This window comes from Callospermophilus lateralis, chromosome 10, assembly GCF_048772815.1.
Source record: "Callospermophilus lateralis isolate mCalLat2 chromosome 10, mCalLat2.hap1, whole genome shotgun sequence".
In the NCBI taxonomy this organism is placed as follows: domain Eukaryota; kingdom Metazoa; phylum Chordata; class Mammalia; order Rodentia; family Sciuridae; genus Callospermophilus; species Callospermophilus lateralis.
In genome coordinates, this window is record NC_135314.1 from 79,019,932 (window position 1) to 79,040,754 (window position 20,823).

A 20,823-nucleotide genomic window follows, 5' to 3' on the forward strand; every position below is an offset into this window, starting at 1 on the left:
AAGCTCAGAATGTCCCAAACAGAAAGTTGAATTGCTAGTAGATTTAACAGTCATATTTGGCAGAGTAGATTTCTAAACCAAATATCCAAATGTTTACCCTACAATTAATTGAGCTTTCTAAATAAGAGCATTGAGCTATCCACACTTAACCCTTCCAGGTTCTACCAACACTTTCTAATCACACTTGATGTCTTTATGATGCCAAGATTGTACAGCAGAAAAAGTAAACCCTTCCTCACAAAACCCTAATTCTGTAATTTCTTGTTTCAAAATGCTACTTCACATTGTGATATTTCTTAAAATTTCTTAATATTCATAGTATTCTAAAAAAGGCACAGAAGAACTAAAAATGTTCTATTACACAGTCAACATTTAGTTGAATAGTTTTCTCCTCAAAAAAGAAAAGTTTGCAACAGAAAGAAATAAATACTACAGATATTTTATTATCTTTAAGCAAGTAAACATTGACAGAAATATATATACATTTATTATTAATGCTGAGCTTACCATTCATTACATAAGTAGAAGAATGTAATTTACTACAACCAATTTTCTAAGGAGTATCAAGAAAAGAAACTCACAAAATATACTTATATAGGAAACTTGCAGGTATTGTGATACTTGTGGCACAACACAAGGTAAATTCAGACCTCTCTACGATATAAACAGAAAAACAATATGCAGTATGACAATTCAGTAGTACACATATTCATGTCATATTGAGATGTATGAAACCATCATAGCTATTTAATTTTGGATTCATGAGTATTTGAGGAAAGGAGCACTTCTTTCTAAATTTGCTTACCATTTGAAGTGGAAGCAATGATTTCATTTCTGCTGCAGAAATCTCAAAGAGCCCATGATCTTCCTCCAACACTGTAGCTTGACCTTTAAAATTAATATCTGGGTAGGCAAGCCACCTAAACAAGAAGTGAATGATTGGTTAAAGTATAATAGTAATAATTTCATCTGAATCTGTAACAGTAAAATGGCTTGCCCAAAACAAAACAAAAAAATTCTCCGTCACAGAATTACACAAGTAAAACACACCCTAAGTGACTGGCCAGACAGCACATAGTGTTAACATGTTATGAAAAACTCACATCCTTCTAGCCTCTAAGTCTAATGTTTTCCAAGTTTTACTTTTCTTAGAATTTTCTAATACTCAAAGCCCGTGCACTTTTAACTCAAGAAGACTGTAACTGAAAAGTCATAATCATTCTCGTATATCCATTCTTTTTCAAACTAGGACAATCAGAGGAAGTGGTTCACTAAGCATTTTACATTTTGACCTGCAATTTTAGAATCAGTATCAGTTCTACTAGCTGCCATAGAAATAGTATTTGAAATAAGATTCTGAAAAGATGCATCTATCTCCTAGCCAAGCTTGATAATTATAGATACTTCCAAAGCAATGAACTAATTACTAGGTCTGCCCAAGAGTTTTAATTCATGGTTGGAGGAAACAAAGAAAGATGTCCTATACTGACCCCAAAATTGTATACCAACTGTTATCAGAGCAGACAAAAATAATGGGAGACAGAAGAAGAATCCATGCTGTGCTAGGCATGAACTGGTTTTTGTGACAGGAGCCAATCAGGAACTAAACAATGACTGAGCTGAGATACATGGTCCTACAGATACCTTTAGAAACTCAGAGGCCTAGAACCAAATCTATGCTCAGCATCTAGTAACCTTGGAAAAGCATTTACCTAAAATGTGAGGGCAATACCATCTGCCTCTCAGGAAAAGAGGGGTGATAAACAACACAGTGCCTCCCTGTTGTCAGGAATTAGCACCTAAGAAACCCCAGACTTCTAGATCAGGGACATGTTTTTATTTTTCAGCCTCAAAATGTGGGAGACAAAGGATCCATCCACCAAGAACTATGTCTAAGGATTCTATACATAAAAGCCTTAATTGGATCCACAGAAAGATTGAATATGTTTAAAAACCTGCATTTGTCTTTCCAGGAGCATAAATACAGTAAATTAACTAAAACTTCAGAAATTTATATGTCACCTACTAAAATATGAAACAAAAAATTAACTTTGGTGGCCATCAGTCATTATAATAAAGAGGAACTGATACATACACTCCCGAATTCACAGTGAAAGACACAGATTTGGGGATACTCAGTTCTTCTAAATTGGGGACTGCTCGCTGTATGTAGATAGGGCAATAAGCTGAGTCAGACTGTGGGCAAAGTTCTATCTCTGGAATGCTGCAATCCTGAAAAACAGTAAATAAGTAATTTTACTTTGAAATCATCTAAAGACACACAGGCTAGCATTCTCAAACCCCCTGAACATTGTTATAATTATTCTTATTGTTCAGCTGAATTTCTTCACAAAAAAAAAAAAAAACATAAAGGAAATATTTTTGCTCCTTAATTACTTTCTACATGAATTTTTCTGAAGAATCATGTTAATAACCAGAAAATGATAAAATTTATGGAAAAACTATTGTACCAGTTTTTTTTTTTGTTTGTTTTTTAAACACTTGTACCATTAAGTAATGCTCAGAGTTACTAAAGGCTTTGAGTGCCAAAGGTCTGTAAGCCTTCCTTCTCAGATGCATAACAAAGCCATAAGGGAGGAAGGGAGTTAAATAAAAGTTGATCTCATGGGGGACATAAAAAATAAAGAATAGAGAGGCACTACGCCTTCAGAGTGTTTATCTAATTTACACTGACAAAAGAAGTCGGAATTAGAGGTGAGGGGAAAGGAAATCTGTTTTCCTACTTGTGGAACCTTTTTTTTTTTTTTTTCTTTTTAGTATAAACTGGTATGATAAAGAAAGGCTTAAGAAACTTAAGAAATTTGATGCTACACTGGATCAGTCATAAGAATTAGGTACCCACTGTTAACATGTTCCTTCAGATCTTCTCTTTAAAGTCACACTCCCATTTATCTCCTTATCTAATCCCATTGCCATGGTCCACTCTTCAATAATGCCCCCCGACCCCCGACCCCCCCGCTTCCAATCACAACCACCAATCAAGTAGAAGCTACTCTTAATGTAGCTTGGATTGTGAGAACACCACTTTCTACATTTAGCACCTTGGCTGAAGATGCAATCACACTCAATCCACACTTCAGTTCACTATTCCATAGCGCCATGACCCCACTCACACCCCACAGCTCTGCAGTCAGGCTAGCCTTAGTAGGCCTTTGTAAACTCTGAAGATGCTTCCCTCATCTTAGCTAAAGAGACAACTCTCTGCATTATTTATAAAAATCTCTCATAACAGTCAACTCCTAACTCAAAAGAAAAATCTCATTCTTCTTTAGGGAAATAATATCACAATTATTTCCCCCCTTCTCCAAAATTACAGATAACCTTCTGTCTGAGCACACAATCTATCTCATTACTTATGAGTGTGTAATTATACAACTCAGGTTGCAGGAGCAGAATTCTTATCTAGGAAAATGTGAAATTCAAATGAATACACTTTACTAAAATAGGTAACTGCAGTAACAGAGGTGGTATATATTAAAGACTGAAACTATTTATGTGTTTTGCAATTTTGTAATTCTTTAACCTTTCCCCAAACTGAGTTTTGATCATTCTCATTAAAATGTGAAATAATTTAGATTGTTACATGTAATATTAAAGTACTTTTCAGTGTTCATATAGAAGACATTTAGAACCATATTAGGGAATTTAGTATCTCAAACTCAAATTTTATTAGTTAAAATACAATGTCACAATTATCCTTTCAAAGTGAAGCTATTTAGTTCAAAAAAGGTGAATATAAACAGAACATTAAAATAATAAAAGCTACAATTGTTATGTATTATTATTAAGCCCTACAAACTGCTCTACTTTTCTTAAAAAATACATAAAGGCAAGAACATTTATTCATCTCATTTCAGAAAATTAGTTTCAAAATTTAACATATTAAAGAAGCATAACCTAGAATCTCCTTTGAAATATAAAAGTAGATTTCCTTGTAAATTTTCATTTCAAAAATAGCCAGAAATGTCCAGAACAGTCAACTGTCAATCTTCAATAGTCTTTTGTATGCTATTCATAATAGAGTTCTAGTAACATTATTTCAAATGCTGCCTATTAATGTTCCTCCAGGGATCTGAGGTACAGTAACAGAATACATAACTAAGTGTCTCACACAAACAAGTTTCCTCTGCATTGTGTTATACAAACAATGTTTGGGTGGTGTACTTCAAAAGGGGAAAAGCAAAGAGGAATTCTTGTCTACAACACAGAAGGAAACAGCACAGCAGCAAAAACATAAAAGTGAATATAAACAAAAATAAGAAGGCATATGTTCTCAGCTATCTTTATTAGAAGCCCAATTTTTGCTCCAGTTGATTGAAAAAGATTTCACTATGTTCTGTATTCTACAGTAGCTATTCACAGAAATAGCATCTTTTGGAAGAGCTATTATAATCCTTGATGGACAAAGGCAGTCAAACACTAGCAACTGAAGGGTACTTTATAGTAATCTAGTGACAATTAATAGCTTACTCTAACAGTTTACTGGCTTCCTCCTGGACATTTCTAATTGTACTATACTTCGCAAGTGTATCCTGGTAAACTCTGTGAGCATAGACTATTATAATAATTAGTAGAAACAGAAACAAGGTTATAAAAGAGAAACAGAGTGGGAATGTATGCTAGTTAACGAAAACAGTAAGAAAATCTAGTTGTTTCTATTTTCTATGAGCTGCCTCAGTCCCTGATCTAACAACGGATCTCTCTCTTGTAGATTCATTAATGAAGTGTGCACAAACTAAGTAACTTCTGGCCATAAGAAAAATGCCATACCATTAAAAAGAATATTAAATGCACAGTAAACATAGTAATTTGCAATACTCATTTATTCTAATTTGAGAAAGTTAAGTACCTGAGTCAAAATTTGCTGCACTGCTACCCCCACTCTCAATTATTCTCACAAAGATGAGCCCTGAGTATACAAAATATACAAATTGCTGAAGACTAAAGGTATCTGGTGTATCTGTTCTCAGTTGAGTGAAGACACTGTGAAAGTATCATCTTTAATTCATTATTCCCCATAGTCCCATATGTTGGTCACTTACGGAAACTTAAAACTGAGCAGTTTTTTAAGTGTCCTATAAAATTTTGTGTCCCATATACAGGATAATACCACATAAAGGGTTAAATGACATTAAAGTTTTGACTACTACTAATACCAAACCAACTTTAAGGTAATTAAACAACATAAAGTTGGCATAGGCCTCCATGAATCTGGCACGGCAACAGCCACCATAAAAATGAAGCTATCCACAGGCAGAATCTTGACACGATTAGAGAAAAAGGGAACAGCTTAATAAAATATTTAGAACAATGTGAGTGCTTTCTCTGTTCAAAGAGTATTTTCTTTCCTCATCTAAAGTTATGAGCCAATCAAGACATTAGCATTGCAACTAAAAATCCAAATATTTTAGTTCTAAAACTAACAACAATGGAAGGAGGGGAAAAAATGAAAGCAAATGGTGGATGTGTAAATATTCATTCAAATATCTAAGATCAACAAACTGATCTGTTCCATTTTATTCGTTTGATTTCACGGGGGTTGCGAGGGTGGCTGAATGCCTCATTTCATTCACTTTTGCCCCTAAGCTTTACATGGTGTCTGATATTCTCAAGGAAAGCATAAGACTATAAATAATACAAATCCCAAAAGATTCCACCTACAAACTAATTATTCATTTCAAGGAATTTCTAGTGAGTTAGCTAAATTAAGTGAGCATTCAGATGCTCTTTGCAGAACTGAACTGGTCACTTGGATCCTTCCATCCAAGTGGCACTTCCCTCTCTGCCTTAGCCATTTTAATTTCCTTGAGTACCACCAGGCCACCAATGCTCACCTCTTCATCTGGACAAAAGTGGCTCTACCAGGAGCTTCTTCACATCTCCCATACTGTCTAACTCCTGTTTGATCTTTTCTAAATTTAGATCAGGTGCTACCTCCTTGGTGAGATGCCTCTTCCCAAAAGGTGAGGTACTTCTTCCTGGTGTACCCTCAGGGCCCTGCAGAGCACTTCCTGAGTCACAGGGTCATGTGATTCAGCAGCTTCTCCCCAGACTTTAAGCAACATGAAATAAGGGACTATATTTCACTTGCATTTCTATTCCCAGAACCCCAAATGGTATTAGATTCAAAAGCAGACACAAATATTTGTTAGACACACATCGGTGTAGTTCTGATTCATTCAAATATACACAGACACACCTTATGGTAAGTTGAGTTTTTCTACGTGCCAGCTTTAGATTTTCCACATATTTTTTCTGCAACTATCAACAGTTTAATAACTTAAGCAAATCATAGTAGGATTCACTTCAATTTCTATTTTGAAGTATATAAATGATTTCTGGAAACCATATATACCCATGATGACTGTCATATGAATAACTGCACTACCTCATATATGACGTTACTGCTGAAGGAAAAGTTTTAAATATGTGAGAGGATATTCTGTCCTTATATGACGTCTTCCCTTATCACTAATTAACCCTTCCTCTAAACTATCATTGAATGTCTCACAAAATGTTTAATTACCTTGGAAGACCTTCCTCATCTTCATTAATATTTCTAGACAGAAAAAAAAAAAAAAAACAAAAGAACGCCTTTTGCTTCCTTTCCTCATCCCTCCTTTTCTGATGTATCCTAACACATACACAAACATGAATGCACACATATGGCCATACTTAGTAGTAGCAGAATATATTATAAAGAGATACATTTGAAAATATTGGCTTTTCCCCTAAAAATTCCTAGATAATATAGTCCTAATGTTATATATAAATATGCACACATGTGTATGTGTATGTATGAACACAGTACATGTACCACTTTAATAGCCAGAATACAGTTAAAATTTTAAGTTTTCATTCACTTCAATGGTTTATATATATAAATTCAAAAATTATCAATAGGATAATAAAGATTAATAAAGTTAGAACAAATATTAGTAACTATACTTAAGTACTGCTAGGCTACAACATAGTTTTACTATGTGATAAATGAAATAAAAAATAAGGGAAAATCTACAGCTTTGTTACCTTTAAGACACGTTTGATAGAACCCAATACAAATTTTCTTTGTGGATGTTTTCTGTTCTGAAGAATCCAGTCACGATTTAACACCGTTTCCCCTTCTTCTAACACACATTTCTGACCTTGGAAATGTGGTTTCTCATATAATAGCCAGCTAGACAAATATGAACACAATGATGAGTTATATCTAATCTTATAAGTAATGAGGCATATGACAAATAATAATAAGTAACAGATCATTTTATCTACTTATAGTTTTTTTAAACTGGCCTCTTCCTACTATTAGAATATAAGACTCCTTTTTAAAAAATAACTTAATTATTGACAAGCAGTATAAGAAAGAAGTGTACACACTTGGAAATAAAGATACTGAACACCATACCACACAGTATATGTCTGTCTATATTTATGTACACATGTACTTCATTATATACACAAAGCTATACATTTATATTAGAAATAATTTATATATACAATGGAATTATTTAGCATTAAGAGAGAATAAAATCATGGCATTTGCAGGTAAATGGATGGAGTTGGAGAATATCATACTAAGTGAAGTTAGCCAATCCCAAAAAGCTAAGTGCCAAATGTTTTCTCTGAAATAAAGATGCTGATTCAAAATGGGTTTGGGGTGGGAAGTATGGGTGGATTAGATGAACTTTAGATAGAGCAAAAAGGGGGTGGGGAGGGGACAGGGGGGTAGAAAAGACAGTGGAATGAGATGGACATCATTACCCTAAGTACCTGTATGAAGACATGAATGGTGTGATTCTACTCTGTGTACAACCAGAGATATGAAAAATTTGCAATCTATATGTGTGATATGAATTGTAATGAATTCTGCTGTCATACATAATAAATTATAATTTAAAAACTTAAAAAATAAAAAGAAAAGAAATAATTTAACAATTTCAAGTTACACTTCTAGTCTAATTTTTCTTTTGATGGATAATCACGAGATGGGTTACATTTTGTTAAGTAAAGACAACAATACACTATACTTCTTACAACATGAATACCAACCCAAACTCTGGACAAAGAAATTCTGACTCCAGCATGTCTATGGGACATGGTTCATAATAACAAATTGAGGTTTTCCACCAGTTTGGGACCATATAAGGAATTCCTCACTTCTTGAGCATTTCAGCTATACTAATAACTCTAACTATGTGACCTTCACATTCCTTAGCATCCCACAAATTCTGAACTCTTTTTCAAAACTCTGCTTCATTCGACTGAAGCATTCAACTCAGTGTGCCAATTCTATCCTGCTAATACTCCCAATACTGTATTAAGTATTGGTGACTACTGGCTTTAAGTACTAAAAGCACTCTGTATTTTCTGCCATAGCAAATAAATAGAACTATGTCTAATACTAGAGGAAAAGGAATATAACTTTTACAAAAAGTACAAATACAAGAAGGCATGCTTAATTTCAGAAAATATGCTATAAATCATTGAGATTTCTTACCAGCCTCTTACAACTTTTATCAGTACCCCATTGGGAAAAGACCATGCTGTAGCATCAGGAATATTACAGTAGATCTCGTGTTTATATTCACTTCCATGGAGATCATAGATAACCATCTGCAACATAAAGTAGACAGGCCCAATGACCCATTTTAAGAATGTATTTAAATTTTCAGAATATCCTAGAATATACAAAATAAATATCCTAAATAGATAAAAACAAATATTACTTCAAATGTAAAATCCTCGAGTAGAAAAATCATTTTCTAAATCAAGTAAAAGTATTTATCTTAAACTCTCCAAGCCTAAAAGGAATCCTGATTTTCAGTTTTTTTCTTCATCTACTTGCAAAAACTATCCTTACCTTCCCAGGTCTTGGGTTACATCTCAGAATTTGTCTGTCAACATTCTGAAATAGTAAAAATTGAAAAAGTAAGACTTAAGTTAACACTAGTAGAAACACATGTGGTTCACATTCTTAGCCATCATATACCCAATATGTACTAGTCACCATTATGAGCAAAGGGCTTCTTTACACAGAAGGAACAGAGTGCAAACATGCAGTATAATAGCGTGGTGTCACTGCCTTCAAACAGCCTCCTGCTTAGAAGGGGCAAACAGACATCCACACTTCTAAGGAGGGACCGAGTTAAATGCACAGGTAAAACACAAAGAAAAAGGCCAGGTTGTGGAAATGGCACCAGTAAGGAGGTGAGGCAATGGGACAGGGAGGTCCAGAAGAGGCTTCTTGGAGGAAGTGGAATTGAGGAATTAAGAGTATCTTAGAAAACAGGATTTCCATGAACTTAAAAAAAGGGATGGGGACGATAGGGGAAAATATTCCAGGAAGAGAACCATTTTCAGAAAAAGAACAGAGGCAGGAAACACGGAGTGTGTAACTAGAGAATTGGGGAGGAAAGACTGGACAAAACAGAAGTTATAATCAAAGAGGTTCCATTTAATTTGGTTGGTAATGGGGAACCATAAAAGACATATTTCTTCAAATTCTGTAATTTCTTTCAAAATGACTTTCTCTTGCAAGGTACTGATTGGTATACTATTTGCTAAGGGTGCTCTAGGTCAAGATACAGGCCTTGAGAGTCTTCAAGAAAGTTCCATGATCCTCGGAATGCCGGAAAGGGAAAGTCCCATGTTCTGTAAATATTCTACGTTAGATATTTAAATATTACTAAACCAATGAAAGATGTAACTGAATTTCAGCACAATTTTCTAGCTCTTTTTCTCCAAATTGGGCTATTCACTGTCTTGCTTTGTATGAATATGAGCAACTCCACTGGGAAGTTGTTGTCAAGCAAATATAAAAAAATTTTACTTGGCAGAAATATTTTCATGATATGTATGAGCTAAATGGAAAGTGACAACTTTCCCACATATAATACCTTGAGAAATCCAAAATGTCATCACTTAATTTAGTTTGAAAAGTATCAACTAAGGATTGTGTAATAAGTGGCTCCTCTATTAGGCTTTTTAAATTCTGATCAGGCAACTGTGTTTTCTCAGCAAAACAATTCAGCTAAAATACACAAATTTTGACACAATTCAACCAAAGAGTAAATCCTATATTTTCAAAAAACAAACTTTATACGAAGTCAAAATACTGATTTTTTTTTTTTTTTTAGTATGCTTTTAGATAATTTCACAACCCAAGGTTTTATTTCACTACTTAAATAATCAAAAGAACTTACCACAGTGTAGGGGCCCAATCTGCCTGGGTTGTCTTGAACACGGAAATATTTTGACACTGGTTCCTGAAAACACCCACCAAATCTGGTTCCTTTTTCCGAGGAATGAGTTTTAGAAGTCTGTAAATACTGATGATAAGCACTCTTTAAAGAAGAATGCAATTTAGAAGTAAGGTCAGATTTTTGTAAAAATAAAGTCTTTTCTGGCCACAGACCAATCTGCAGATTGGAAGGAGCAGGGTCACTTGACATTACATGCGAATTCTTAGAAAGTCCAGTGCTTTCCTGGTCAACGTCAGGGTAGCTTGTGATGGAAGGATCTGGCAACTGGAAGGTAACATGATCCTTTCTTTGAGCTCTCAATCCTCCTCTCTGCAATGCTTCTTCCTCCTCATCTTCTTCCTCAGCCACTTCTCTGTCATCTTCATCAAAATTCATCTTTAAACGCTCTGATACTGACTGGAGAAGTGACAAAACCGAAGAAGATTGGTTTGCACTCTCTCTGGATTTAGTGGAGCCATGATGACCAGGAGACACCTCACTGGATAGAATGTCCTCCTGTGAGCTGTCATCCTCATAAATGGGGCTCAAAGCCAAGGGATAAATTTTGTACCTTTTGGCCTCTACTGATAAGAACATTTCTGAACTATCACCATCAAATGTCTCACCTGATTTTGTATCTTTTTCAAGATGATGGACGAGGTCAGTTCTACTCTCAGACCTTTCACATGCCAAAACAGGCATGCAGGAAGAGGCCACATTGGGAAATAAGACGGAGCTGGTTTCTCTAACTTCTGCAGAAGCATACTTGTCTTCCTCTTGAAGGGGCTCTTCATATAATATAGTAAAAGAAGAATTTTCTTGTTCGTCCTGAGAAACGAAGGCCAAATTAGATTCTTCCTTCCCATCACTAAAATCCAGAACTCTTCTTGCGTCATATACCGTAGTGATGGACACTCTTTTGTTGAGCCTTACTACGGTGTCCTCAGGTTGAAAATCTGGCATTGCGAAGGCCGGGTAACCCTCATAATCCTTACTTAATGTAGGTGATTGATATCCCCTGAAGTGTGAGGCAAGTCTGCTATCATGCAATATCAAGTTTTCCTTGATTTCAGTAGGCTCTTCCTCCACTTCTCCAACACTGCTTTCAGCATACTCTTGAGATGATTTTTCAGCTTCAAATACAGTGGGCATGCCTTCCACCTGAGTAATGGTCAATTCTGTTTCATGTATTTTCTCTATATCTATGGCTGTGGGTATTGCTTCATGTTTCCTAAGAGTCCCACTAGGATCCTCAGGGGATGTTATTTTCATTTCCAGTTTAGAAGGCATAAACATATTTTTTCCTTTAGTCTCTTCAGCATCTCCCTTGGATTTTTTCCCCATTTCTAAGGAGGCAGGTGCTGCCTTCTTGTGTGCTTCCTTCACAGAAGATACCACTCTAGTATTCCCCAAAACCCCTAGAGCATCCTTTTGGTGAGTAGTTTCCAGTTTCAACACAGGCCTCTCAGTCTTTCTAATAACTCCTTCAGCATCCTTTTGGTAAATAGCTTCCATTTCTAAGGTAACAGGTGCTGCCTTGGCCTCTTGGGTAATCTCCTCCCCACCTCTTTGGCAGGTATTTTCCACTTCTGACACAACAGATGTCACTCCACTCTTGCCAACATCCCCTTCTGCAAGCTTTTGGTAATCATTTTCCACTTCTCTTGCAACAGGTGTCATTTCAGTCTTTACTATATCCCCTTCAGCATCTTTTTGGTGGATATTTTTCACCTCTGATATAAGAGGCATCACCTCAGTTTTGCCAGTGTCCCCTTCAGTATTCCTCATCTTGCAAGCTGTTTCTATTGCTAAAGTGACAGGTAATCCCTCAGGATTTTCAGCATACTTCTCAGCACCCACTGAGTACACCTTTTCCATTTTAAAGATGTCAGCATCTGACTCAATTTTTGTAATATTTAATTCAGCTTCCATTTTATGTGCTCTTTCTGCATCTAACACAGGAGGGACTGCCTCACATTTCATAATATTGAATTCGGTATCCCTTTTGTTTGTTTTCCCCATTTCTAACATGGAAGGTATATGCTTAACTTTTCCCATATTTACTTCATCCTTTTTGTGTACTTTCCCTGTTCCTGACATTGCAAGGGGTGTGCTTTTACTATGTTCTGGCAAGCTTTTTTCAGATATACATACAAGACTATCAGACAAACTGCTTTTGGATGTGCCAGGTGTGAGAATGTTATCACTCACAGATGGAGGACATTTGAAATTCAGTACAAGAGTTCTTGTGTCTTCTGTCCCAGTTTTGTGAATATCTACATGCTCTCCTTCTCTTGTCTCTCTACAGTCCTCATTGACAAATAAATGCGCTTTTACTCTATCATCTAACCCTTTATGGGGCATGTCTTCAGGGAGTAAAACAGTATCTGATTCTTGCAAATTTATACTACCAGACTGTCCAATTTCATTTCCAGAAAGTGAAGATTTTTGGTAAAGAGAAATATCTCTTCCTTTAATTGACTCTGTGCCACTAAGTAAGTTACTTATGGAGAAGAATCTACTTAATTTTTTGTTTTCACTAATTTCACACGTGCTTTGATTTACTGCCTGTTCTGATAACAAGAACTCCCTAACTATGTCACTTGGCTTAACACTATCACTGTTCAGAATTTTTGAAGTATGAGCCTGAGGCTCAGAATCCCAGGTAGCCTCAGTATCTTCAAAAGCATCATTTTTCAAATTTTCTTGGGCTGAATAAATAACCTCATTGACTAATTTCCTAGCTTGATCTTCTAACACACAAGACACATTCATTCTATCAGAATCAAAAAGAAGATGTGCCTCACCAACTGTAGTTGAAACACAGGCTTTCTCTTCCTCTTTGACTTCTGACATGTTTTCCGTGCCCTGCTCTTCCGAACACTTTTTTAGTTGGATCCCTGTTAATGCCACTTCTGATTCTTTTTTCTCAGGGATATCATCCTTCAGAGTACCGGGATTCATTACACCATCTATGGATATATGCTCCTGGCAGGTACCAACTGTGTGTTTGGATTTTAGTTCTTCTCTGACAGAATTAAAAATCTCCTCAATCAAAGTGTCAGCCTTTCGGAGTAAACCACTTTTGAGGTCCAAAAGTTGGTCATGTGCTCTTCTCCTCGCTTCTACATGCTCAGCAGAGGCTTCAGAACACTGCTGGCTTGAGCTGTTAACTGACGCTGGAGCCCCAGCAACTGCTCCAGTCTCTGCTTCCATGGTATCATCCAAATGGGCAGTGGCTGGGAAATCAAGAGATACCTTTCCAGTATGAATCCCCAAATGGTCCTGAAATGGGGTTGCATCTGCCCCTGTTGGGATAGGTGTCTCCAATTCCAAGTAAAAGCTACTAGGGTCCAGCAGATTAGTTATGGAGGCATTTTTGCCCGAGAGATCTTCAGTAACATTCACAGAATCATAATTATTTGAGGGATCATATGAATTTATAACCATGCTAATGTCCTCTGGCTGAAAGGATGCACTATCAGTACCACCACTCAGAAAACGAGGTTCCTCTCTCTTTGTGTGAGATGAGGCTTTCCTTTCTGATCTCAGCACAGAAGGTTCATTAAGCAAGCTTGAATATTCTGATGAAAACACATTTTTTTTCACACTAATATCAGAACTCAAAAAAGGTGAATTTACTTTTGTGCTGTCAGTTTCTTGGAACTTTGGGGAGATACTAGTTAAACTGAGTTCTGCCACTTCTGAGAGACCAGAACTCTGTTTAGTCCCACAAATATCCAAAGATTCATGAATCATACAAGTGTTGGATTCACAATTCTGTGCCATATGCCTAGTGACTTTTTTGTCTTGACCAAGAGGTGAAATCACAGGTAGATCACTTTGGGGAAGAGAAGGAAGATCACCCAAGGTGTCCACCTCTGTTTCTTCTATGCCTTGATGTTTGGAGGTAGAAGAAACCTGAACCTGGTGACTGTCCTTAAGGCTGGCATCTGAACGTTTGTCTTTAATCTCCCTATGTTCCACTGGTTGAAAACTTTTGTCCTGCTCAACTTCTGGGGAAGTTAACTCTGATAAAACAGGCTTTGCTGGCTCCTCTGGAATTTCTAATGGAGAAGAAATTGCACCCTGAGAAATGCTGTTGGGCTCTGTTTGGCAAACAGATAACTTGGGCAAGGCTATAGATTTTCCTCTTCCAGAATGTGACTTAACAGGAACACTGTTCTGACTACCAACCTCAGATGTTGATAAAGTTTTAGCAATGTTATTAATTTTGGTTTCCAAGGGAAGAGAATCAGACTCCTCTACTGTGCTTTTAATTGTTTTGGTCTTTGCAGGCATTAACTCTGTTTTATTAAGGTCTGGAGATGAAACAAAATTAAAATCCTTGGGGAGGCTTCCAGGCTCAGAGTTCAATGGGTCCACCATAGTGCCACTCATTTCAGGACCTGGATGAAACTGGCATTTTTCACTATCAGCAAAAGCTTCCTTGGATTCAAGAACTGCACATTCATGCTCAAGGTGAAGGGAAGGAGGACTCTTCCTATCTACAGCCTCAACATGAATTGCCACATTTTTTTCTGGACATTTAGTTGGCTGATGAGAAATACCAACAATGTTGGAATCTCCAGTTTCTATGGGTACATCCTTTAAAACAGGGATATCAAATTTACTCGGAATGTCTGTTCCAGAAACAAAGGTAGAAGGTGAAGCATCAAAATGTGATTTCTTACAGTCTAGGGTAAGAGGGGTTTCATCATCAAGTGATACTTTGGCTTGCTGAGGTTTCTTGGCATGAAGAAGAGATTCTGAAAGGTGATTTTTATTAAGTTTGAAATTCATTTCAGGTTCTAGTCTGTTTTCTAAGCATGCTACAACTGCTGATTCACTGATGTACTGTGCAAAGGCAGGGTCCTTTTGTTTTATACTCATAGTGGAAGCTTTGTCATGTGGCCCCAAATCAAGCGTTTTGGCTTCTGTTTCAAACAATTGGTTGGTATCTTTGGGTAATGATTCGATTCTGTTTTCTAGAGCTTTTACAGGACTTGAAGTCGTGGGTTCGCCAGCCAAGACACTTGCCGTTTCTTGCCTAATTTCTGTAACAGCCAAATTTTTCTGTGAGTCTTGGGCAAACAACCTCTTTCCTTCATTTACAAGTTCTGTGTCTGTCACAGCATGTCCCTGGACAGCAAAGGTGCTGGTGTGATGGGCAGCCTGCTTTGATGAGTTATCTACAGTTTGCTTGTTAGAACACTTTCTCTCTGGCAACTGCAGGTTTTCATGCCTAACTGATTTATTGGGACTTGGCAAATTTGTACTTTCTAGTTTGGTAGTGTCACTCCCATTAGATTTACTACAAGAGAAATCAGAAACAGCAGGTCCCTGAAGTTCAACATGCTCTTCTCTTTGCTCCAATGTCCCATCATTCATCACAGAGCTGTTTTCTCTCCTTGTATTTTCTGTTGGAGTTTTCCTCTGAAATTCTGGACTGCAAGGAACTTTGCTACTCTTACTTCCTGTAAACAATGCTGAATATACCAAATTTCTGTCCGTTTGAGAAAGTGGCACACAGCCTAAATGGTTCTGTGAGTCAGATTCTCTAACAGTAGAGCTGGAGTTAGTCTCAGAAGAAGAGAATAACAAACTTCTCTCAGGTCCTCCAGGATCATTTTTATTTAAAACATCCTTAGAAGGAGTGGTGTTCTGAAGTCCCGGACTGTTGGTCAGATGGCTTTCTGTGTTGAGATTAATTTTGCTACAGTCAGAGTCGTCTAATGGGCCCCCAAGCAGACATCGTTTCAAGTGGACATCTGTACTAGCTGATGACAGCGGTGCTCTCTCAGCCTCCATTTCACTTCCAGGGCCAGAGTGTGTGTTTGTACTAGAATCAGAACCGTCATTTTCTCTGTCTGAGGTATTCAGAGTTTCCAACATGGGCTGTTGCTTTAGGTATTTCATAATTTGTCTGGGGCCTCGATATGTTGCATATGTTACTGCAGGCCTCTCTGGCTTACCATCAATTTTTCTGTGAAAAGAAACAGTTCGAGGATATCAGGAAATATAATTAGTATCTTTTTACAGTAATCCCAGCAATCACATTGCAGGGAACTGTACCTTTCAAATACCACTTCTCTTCATATGTACTCAATTGGAGAGGAAATCCTAGGACGTTTTAGTTAAAATTATCTGCATTAAAAATAATGCAGATTTGGCAAGCAGCACATGAATGTCAAGGCAGCCTGAATGCACTGAGTTTCTCAGAACTGTTCCTTCATAGGATACAGTGATTAAGGATTAGGATACAGTGATCAGATGGAGATATGTATGATTACATATTCTTCTGTGGCTAACAGAAGAGTCTAGGCTGACAAGTCCAAGGCTTAGGTTCTGGTTCTTATCTCAAAGCATTTGACATTAATGAACCACAATGATTTTTGTGCCTCGTGTTAGTACCATAAGTTCATGGATTCATCACTGCGAATTCTCCACCACATCAAATGTCATAGCAAGTTTCTATTCCTTTACTTTTACATGTGAACTTAAACAGCATCTTTAAGCACATAAGTTGGATAAGTGTTAAAGAAAAATGCCTGGCAAGATGTTCAGCCCATAGTAAGCACTCCGTATTTATTCATTAAATCAATCAGTAATAGAATTGCCTTTAAGACCTTTTCCTGTGTTCAGAAAAAGTATTTTTCCAAGTACTCCACTGGTGTGATGAGTATTAAATTGCTTGGATAAATGCAGATATCAAAAAGATTTCCAAAAAGAGTGGAGAACCAATTCCTGCATAAGTTCCTGATGTGCTCAGCAACCAGCTTCCCTTGAAGATTCTGTGGGAGTTCTCATGCAAGACATGCTGCTTTGTAGACTTTTATCAGCTCCATTCCCTGTCCTTTCATTCCAGCACCAGAGAGAAACTGACCTCACTCCTAACCTCTACGACTCAGCTCACAAATTATCTCCATCACAAACCTATGCTTTCTACCAAGATGGACATTTACCCTCTGGTCTGTGGGTACACAAAACACAACATTAACCACATTAAACTATAAAGATCTAGGTTATTTATTCTTCCCCACTCACCTAGTGGCTGAGAGAAGGTACTATGTCTGAATCATCTTTATATATTTAAATGCACCATGCACCATCTGGAAAATGGTATATGTTTAATACCTTTCTGTGAATCAATAAATAAGTAAAGCAATGATACTAAATGCTAAGTGATCTATTTCAGACTAATGTCATAATTCTTATATATGATATCAAAATGTTTTCTGAACTAAAGCAATATTTTAGGGTCCTTACTATAATAATTCACAGTAGTAAGACTGGATGTGTGTTCTACTTGATTGTTTCAGATTGAACATATCAGTAACCAAACATTACTCTCCATATGAATAACTAAGAAATTCAGTTATTAGTATTCCAACATCTAAAAGAATAAATTTTATTTCCACCTTTAAAGCAATAAATTAAGAATGCTAGATTTGTCTAAATGAAAAAGCAAAGGAAATCTCCTTTGATAACAATTTCATCAACTGTGCCTGTTATATATGTCTTGAAATTTAGCTGAAATAACTCATTTCAAACCATATAATTTGCTGGCCTTTAAAATCCTACCAAACCACTATTGTAAAACATTGTGCTTATTACATCCATTTATTTTTACGGTCCACTATGAAGTAGCTAAAGGAGATGTGGTAAGAAAAGCTTTGCCCTGCAAAAGGGATTTTAGTTGCTGCACAAGTTTCAGGCTGCATCTAATGCTTATGAAACAAAGTCAAAAGCTGGATATGGCAATCTTCCTATGAAATATTCAAGAGAAAAATACATACAGGCACGTTAACATTATTGGTGAAATACCATATCAAAACACACATATCATTCAGAAAATAAAAAAGGCTTTTGAAACAACATGTTAAGATCTAGGGCTGGGGTTGTGGCTCAGTAGAAGAGTGCTTGCTTGCTTGCCTTGCATGTGTGAGGCACTGGGTTCAATCCTAAGCACCACATAAAATAAATAAAGGTATTGTGTTTATGTACAACTAAATTTTAAAAAAAAATGATCTAGAAGTGTAAATAAATGACAAAAATTGTTTTGTTTCCATAAAAATTTTAACATTGTATAATTATAACCTATTATGCATAGGCTACAATTTTTCCCTAAAAGATCACCAAAATAATCCTTAAGAAATGTATACCCAAAGAAGGGAACATGGTGTCAACCAAAATACGAAATGAAAGAGAAGGATCAGAATTTAGGTCCTCTTACTACCAACTCCCTTGAAACTAGATCACAAAGCATTTTATCCTGCATCAATACAACATTGCAACTTTTATCTAAAAGGACTCTAATAAACCACGCAGAAAAGTCCACTAAACTTTAGCTTACTATAATAAGTGTTTTGTAGTTTTGGAGTCTGCAAAGGGGGATTCGTGTTTTACATTTTTTATTATTTTTCTTAATGCTTTTAACTAAAAAGTGATTAAATTAAATATATATTATATATAAATATATAAAATTATTAGATATATATATGTACTAGTTTAAATTGCTAATCACATCTTCTGCAGCAGCCTGTAAGAATATGTTACATATTTGTAAATATGCATTCTTTATATTAAACAATTACCATGTTTAAAGCACTAGACATCAAAGTTGTAAGCTTAGCTTCATTCATTTTAATTGGTCCCTTCAGGCACTGGTGAGCTACACAACAACTTTTTAACAGGTTAGTCATGCCAACATTATTTATTTTCTGCATCATTCTTTCACAGGTTGAAATAGAGTCATCATAATTGAATATTAAGTCCATAAAATTGGCCAGGTACGGTAGTGCACACCAGTAATCCTAGTGCTCGGGAAGCTAAGGCAGGAACATAGCAAGTTCAAAGCCAGCCTCAGTAAAAGCGAGATGCTGAGCAACTCAGTGAGATTCTGTCTCTAAATAAAAATTACAAAATAGGGTTGGGGATGTGGCTCAGTGTTTGAGTACCTCTGAGTTCAATCCCCAGTACCAAAAACTTAAATTAAATTTAAATTAAATTTTTCCCTTTAATTTGCAAACTTTTAAATAAACTAAAATAGTCCAAAATAAATAATTTTAAAATAAGGTAAAGATGGGAAATTAAAAAGGTGCATTTTTCACAAGCTGAATGAAGAAATGGGAGTATTAGTTTCATATATTATGTAATTATACATGGGATCTATAGCTTATTCTTTGTATGAAAGGTATGTGATGTGACTCAAACAGTAGCAAGAAAAAAATAAAACACACTGAAAGTTCAAATATTTAAGAAAATAGGCATATGTATTTAAAATTTGAAAAGCTTTTATGGATGCTGTCCAAATTTAGCTTTCATGTGAAGGTTTATTAAGCCTCCAGATATTACATATGATGTGGTCTAATCTGAATAAATTTTATACACCTGTCAACCAAAGACCTATCATTCTGCAAAGAAAATTCTATAATAGCAGCCTGCAAATAGTAACGAGTCTTATAGCAAAAGAACTATAGGAATTCACTTTAAGGAAAATATGAAGCTTAAGCTACTTTTTAGCAATAGGATTTATTTCCTTTCAAATTACATAGGTAAACATGCATCCTCTCACAATAAGGAAGTCTTTTAACAGCTGTAGGTAAAGAAAAGCTGCAAAACCAACAATTTTTAAAAAAAATCACAGGATAGTTTTGATAGAAGAGATTCTCATTATAATGGATATAAACCCGTGAAAATATAAAAATTATAACAGAAAAAATTTTAAAACCACAACAATAAAATAGCTTTCTATATAAATTACACAAAAAGCTGAGTTAATGTATGGAAAACAATTTTTAAAATGTCACCAAACAGGTTTTTTAAAAAAGTTTTATGCATATTAAAAATAAAATCTGCATAGTCAACTATAAATAAAAACAATGGCAAAGCTTATGACTATTTTTAAGTAAGCTAAGATGAAATCATTCAATACGATTTTAGTGATGATTTTTTAATCCACTTTGAATAAACAGGTAAATTATTTAAATTTTGAAAATGATATTAATGGCAGTCACAAAATATGTTTGATTGTATGATAATGAACATTGTTATACACCACAGGTTATATTATTAACTCATCTAAAGCCATTAGCCTGTTTAAATACACCCTGATTATGAAGACCTCTAAATAAAAAAAGGGCTCTTCCCATAAAAGGCAATGTAAAACCTTCGGTTAACTCATTCTTCCCTGTATTATTTTTTTTTTAATTTATGGGAAACAAATCCCCTATAATTTATTATAAATTTCACTTTAAATAACATTTTATATTTGATATAATCTCATGATCTGAAAAAAAAAAAACTTAAATATACCCTTGGTTTTAGTACAGTCATACCACAGAACAAAAACAACTTTACTCCTTAAAAAGGAAATACTCAGAATTATTATTTTTTTTAAAGAGAGAGAGAGAGAAGAAAGAGAATTTTTTTAATATTTATTTTTCAGTTTTTGGTAAAATAAATATTTTAAAAAATAGGTCTTTGGTTGACAGGTGTATAACACAACATCTTTATTTTATTTTTATGTGGTGCTGAGGATTGAACCCAGTGCCTCACG

The 20,823-nt window shown here is 35.6% G+C and overlaps 1 protein-coding gene across 1 annotated transcript in view; it reads right to left on the bottom strand.

Moving 5' to 3' along the window:
• Crybg3 (crystallin beta-gamma domain containing 3) overlaps nt 1-20,823 on the bottom strand; it is a 110,824-nt gene that overhangs the window by 49,677 nt on the left and 40,324 nt on the right. The window contains exons 4-9 of the mRNA XM_076868751.2: nt 10,224-16,248; nt 8,882-8,926; nt 8,519-8,634; nt 7,051-7,198; nt 2,096-2,232; nt 806-920 (exon numbers count right to left, since the gene is read on the bottom strand). Of these exons, the coding sequence (XP_076724866.1) occupies nt 806-920; nt 2,096-2,232; nt 7,051-7,198; nt 8,519-8,634; nt 8,882-8,926; nt 10,224-16,248 (6,586 nt within the window). The remainder of the gene's footprint in view (nt 1-805; nt 921-2,095; nt 2,233-7,050; nt 7,199-8,518; nt 8,635-8,881; nt 8,927-10,223; nt 16,249-20,823) is intronic.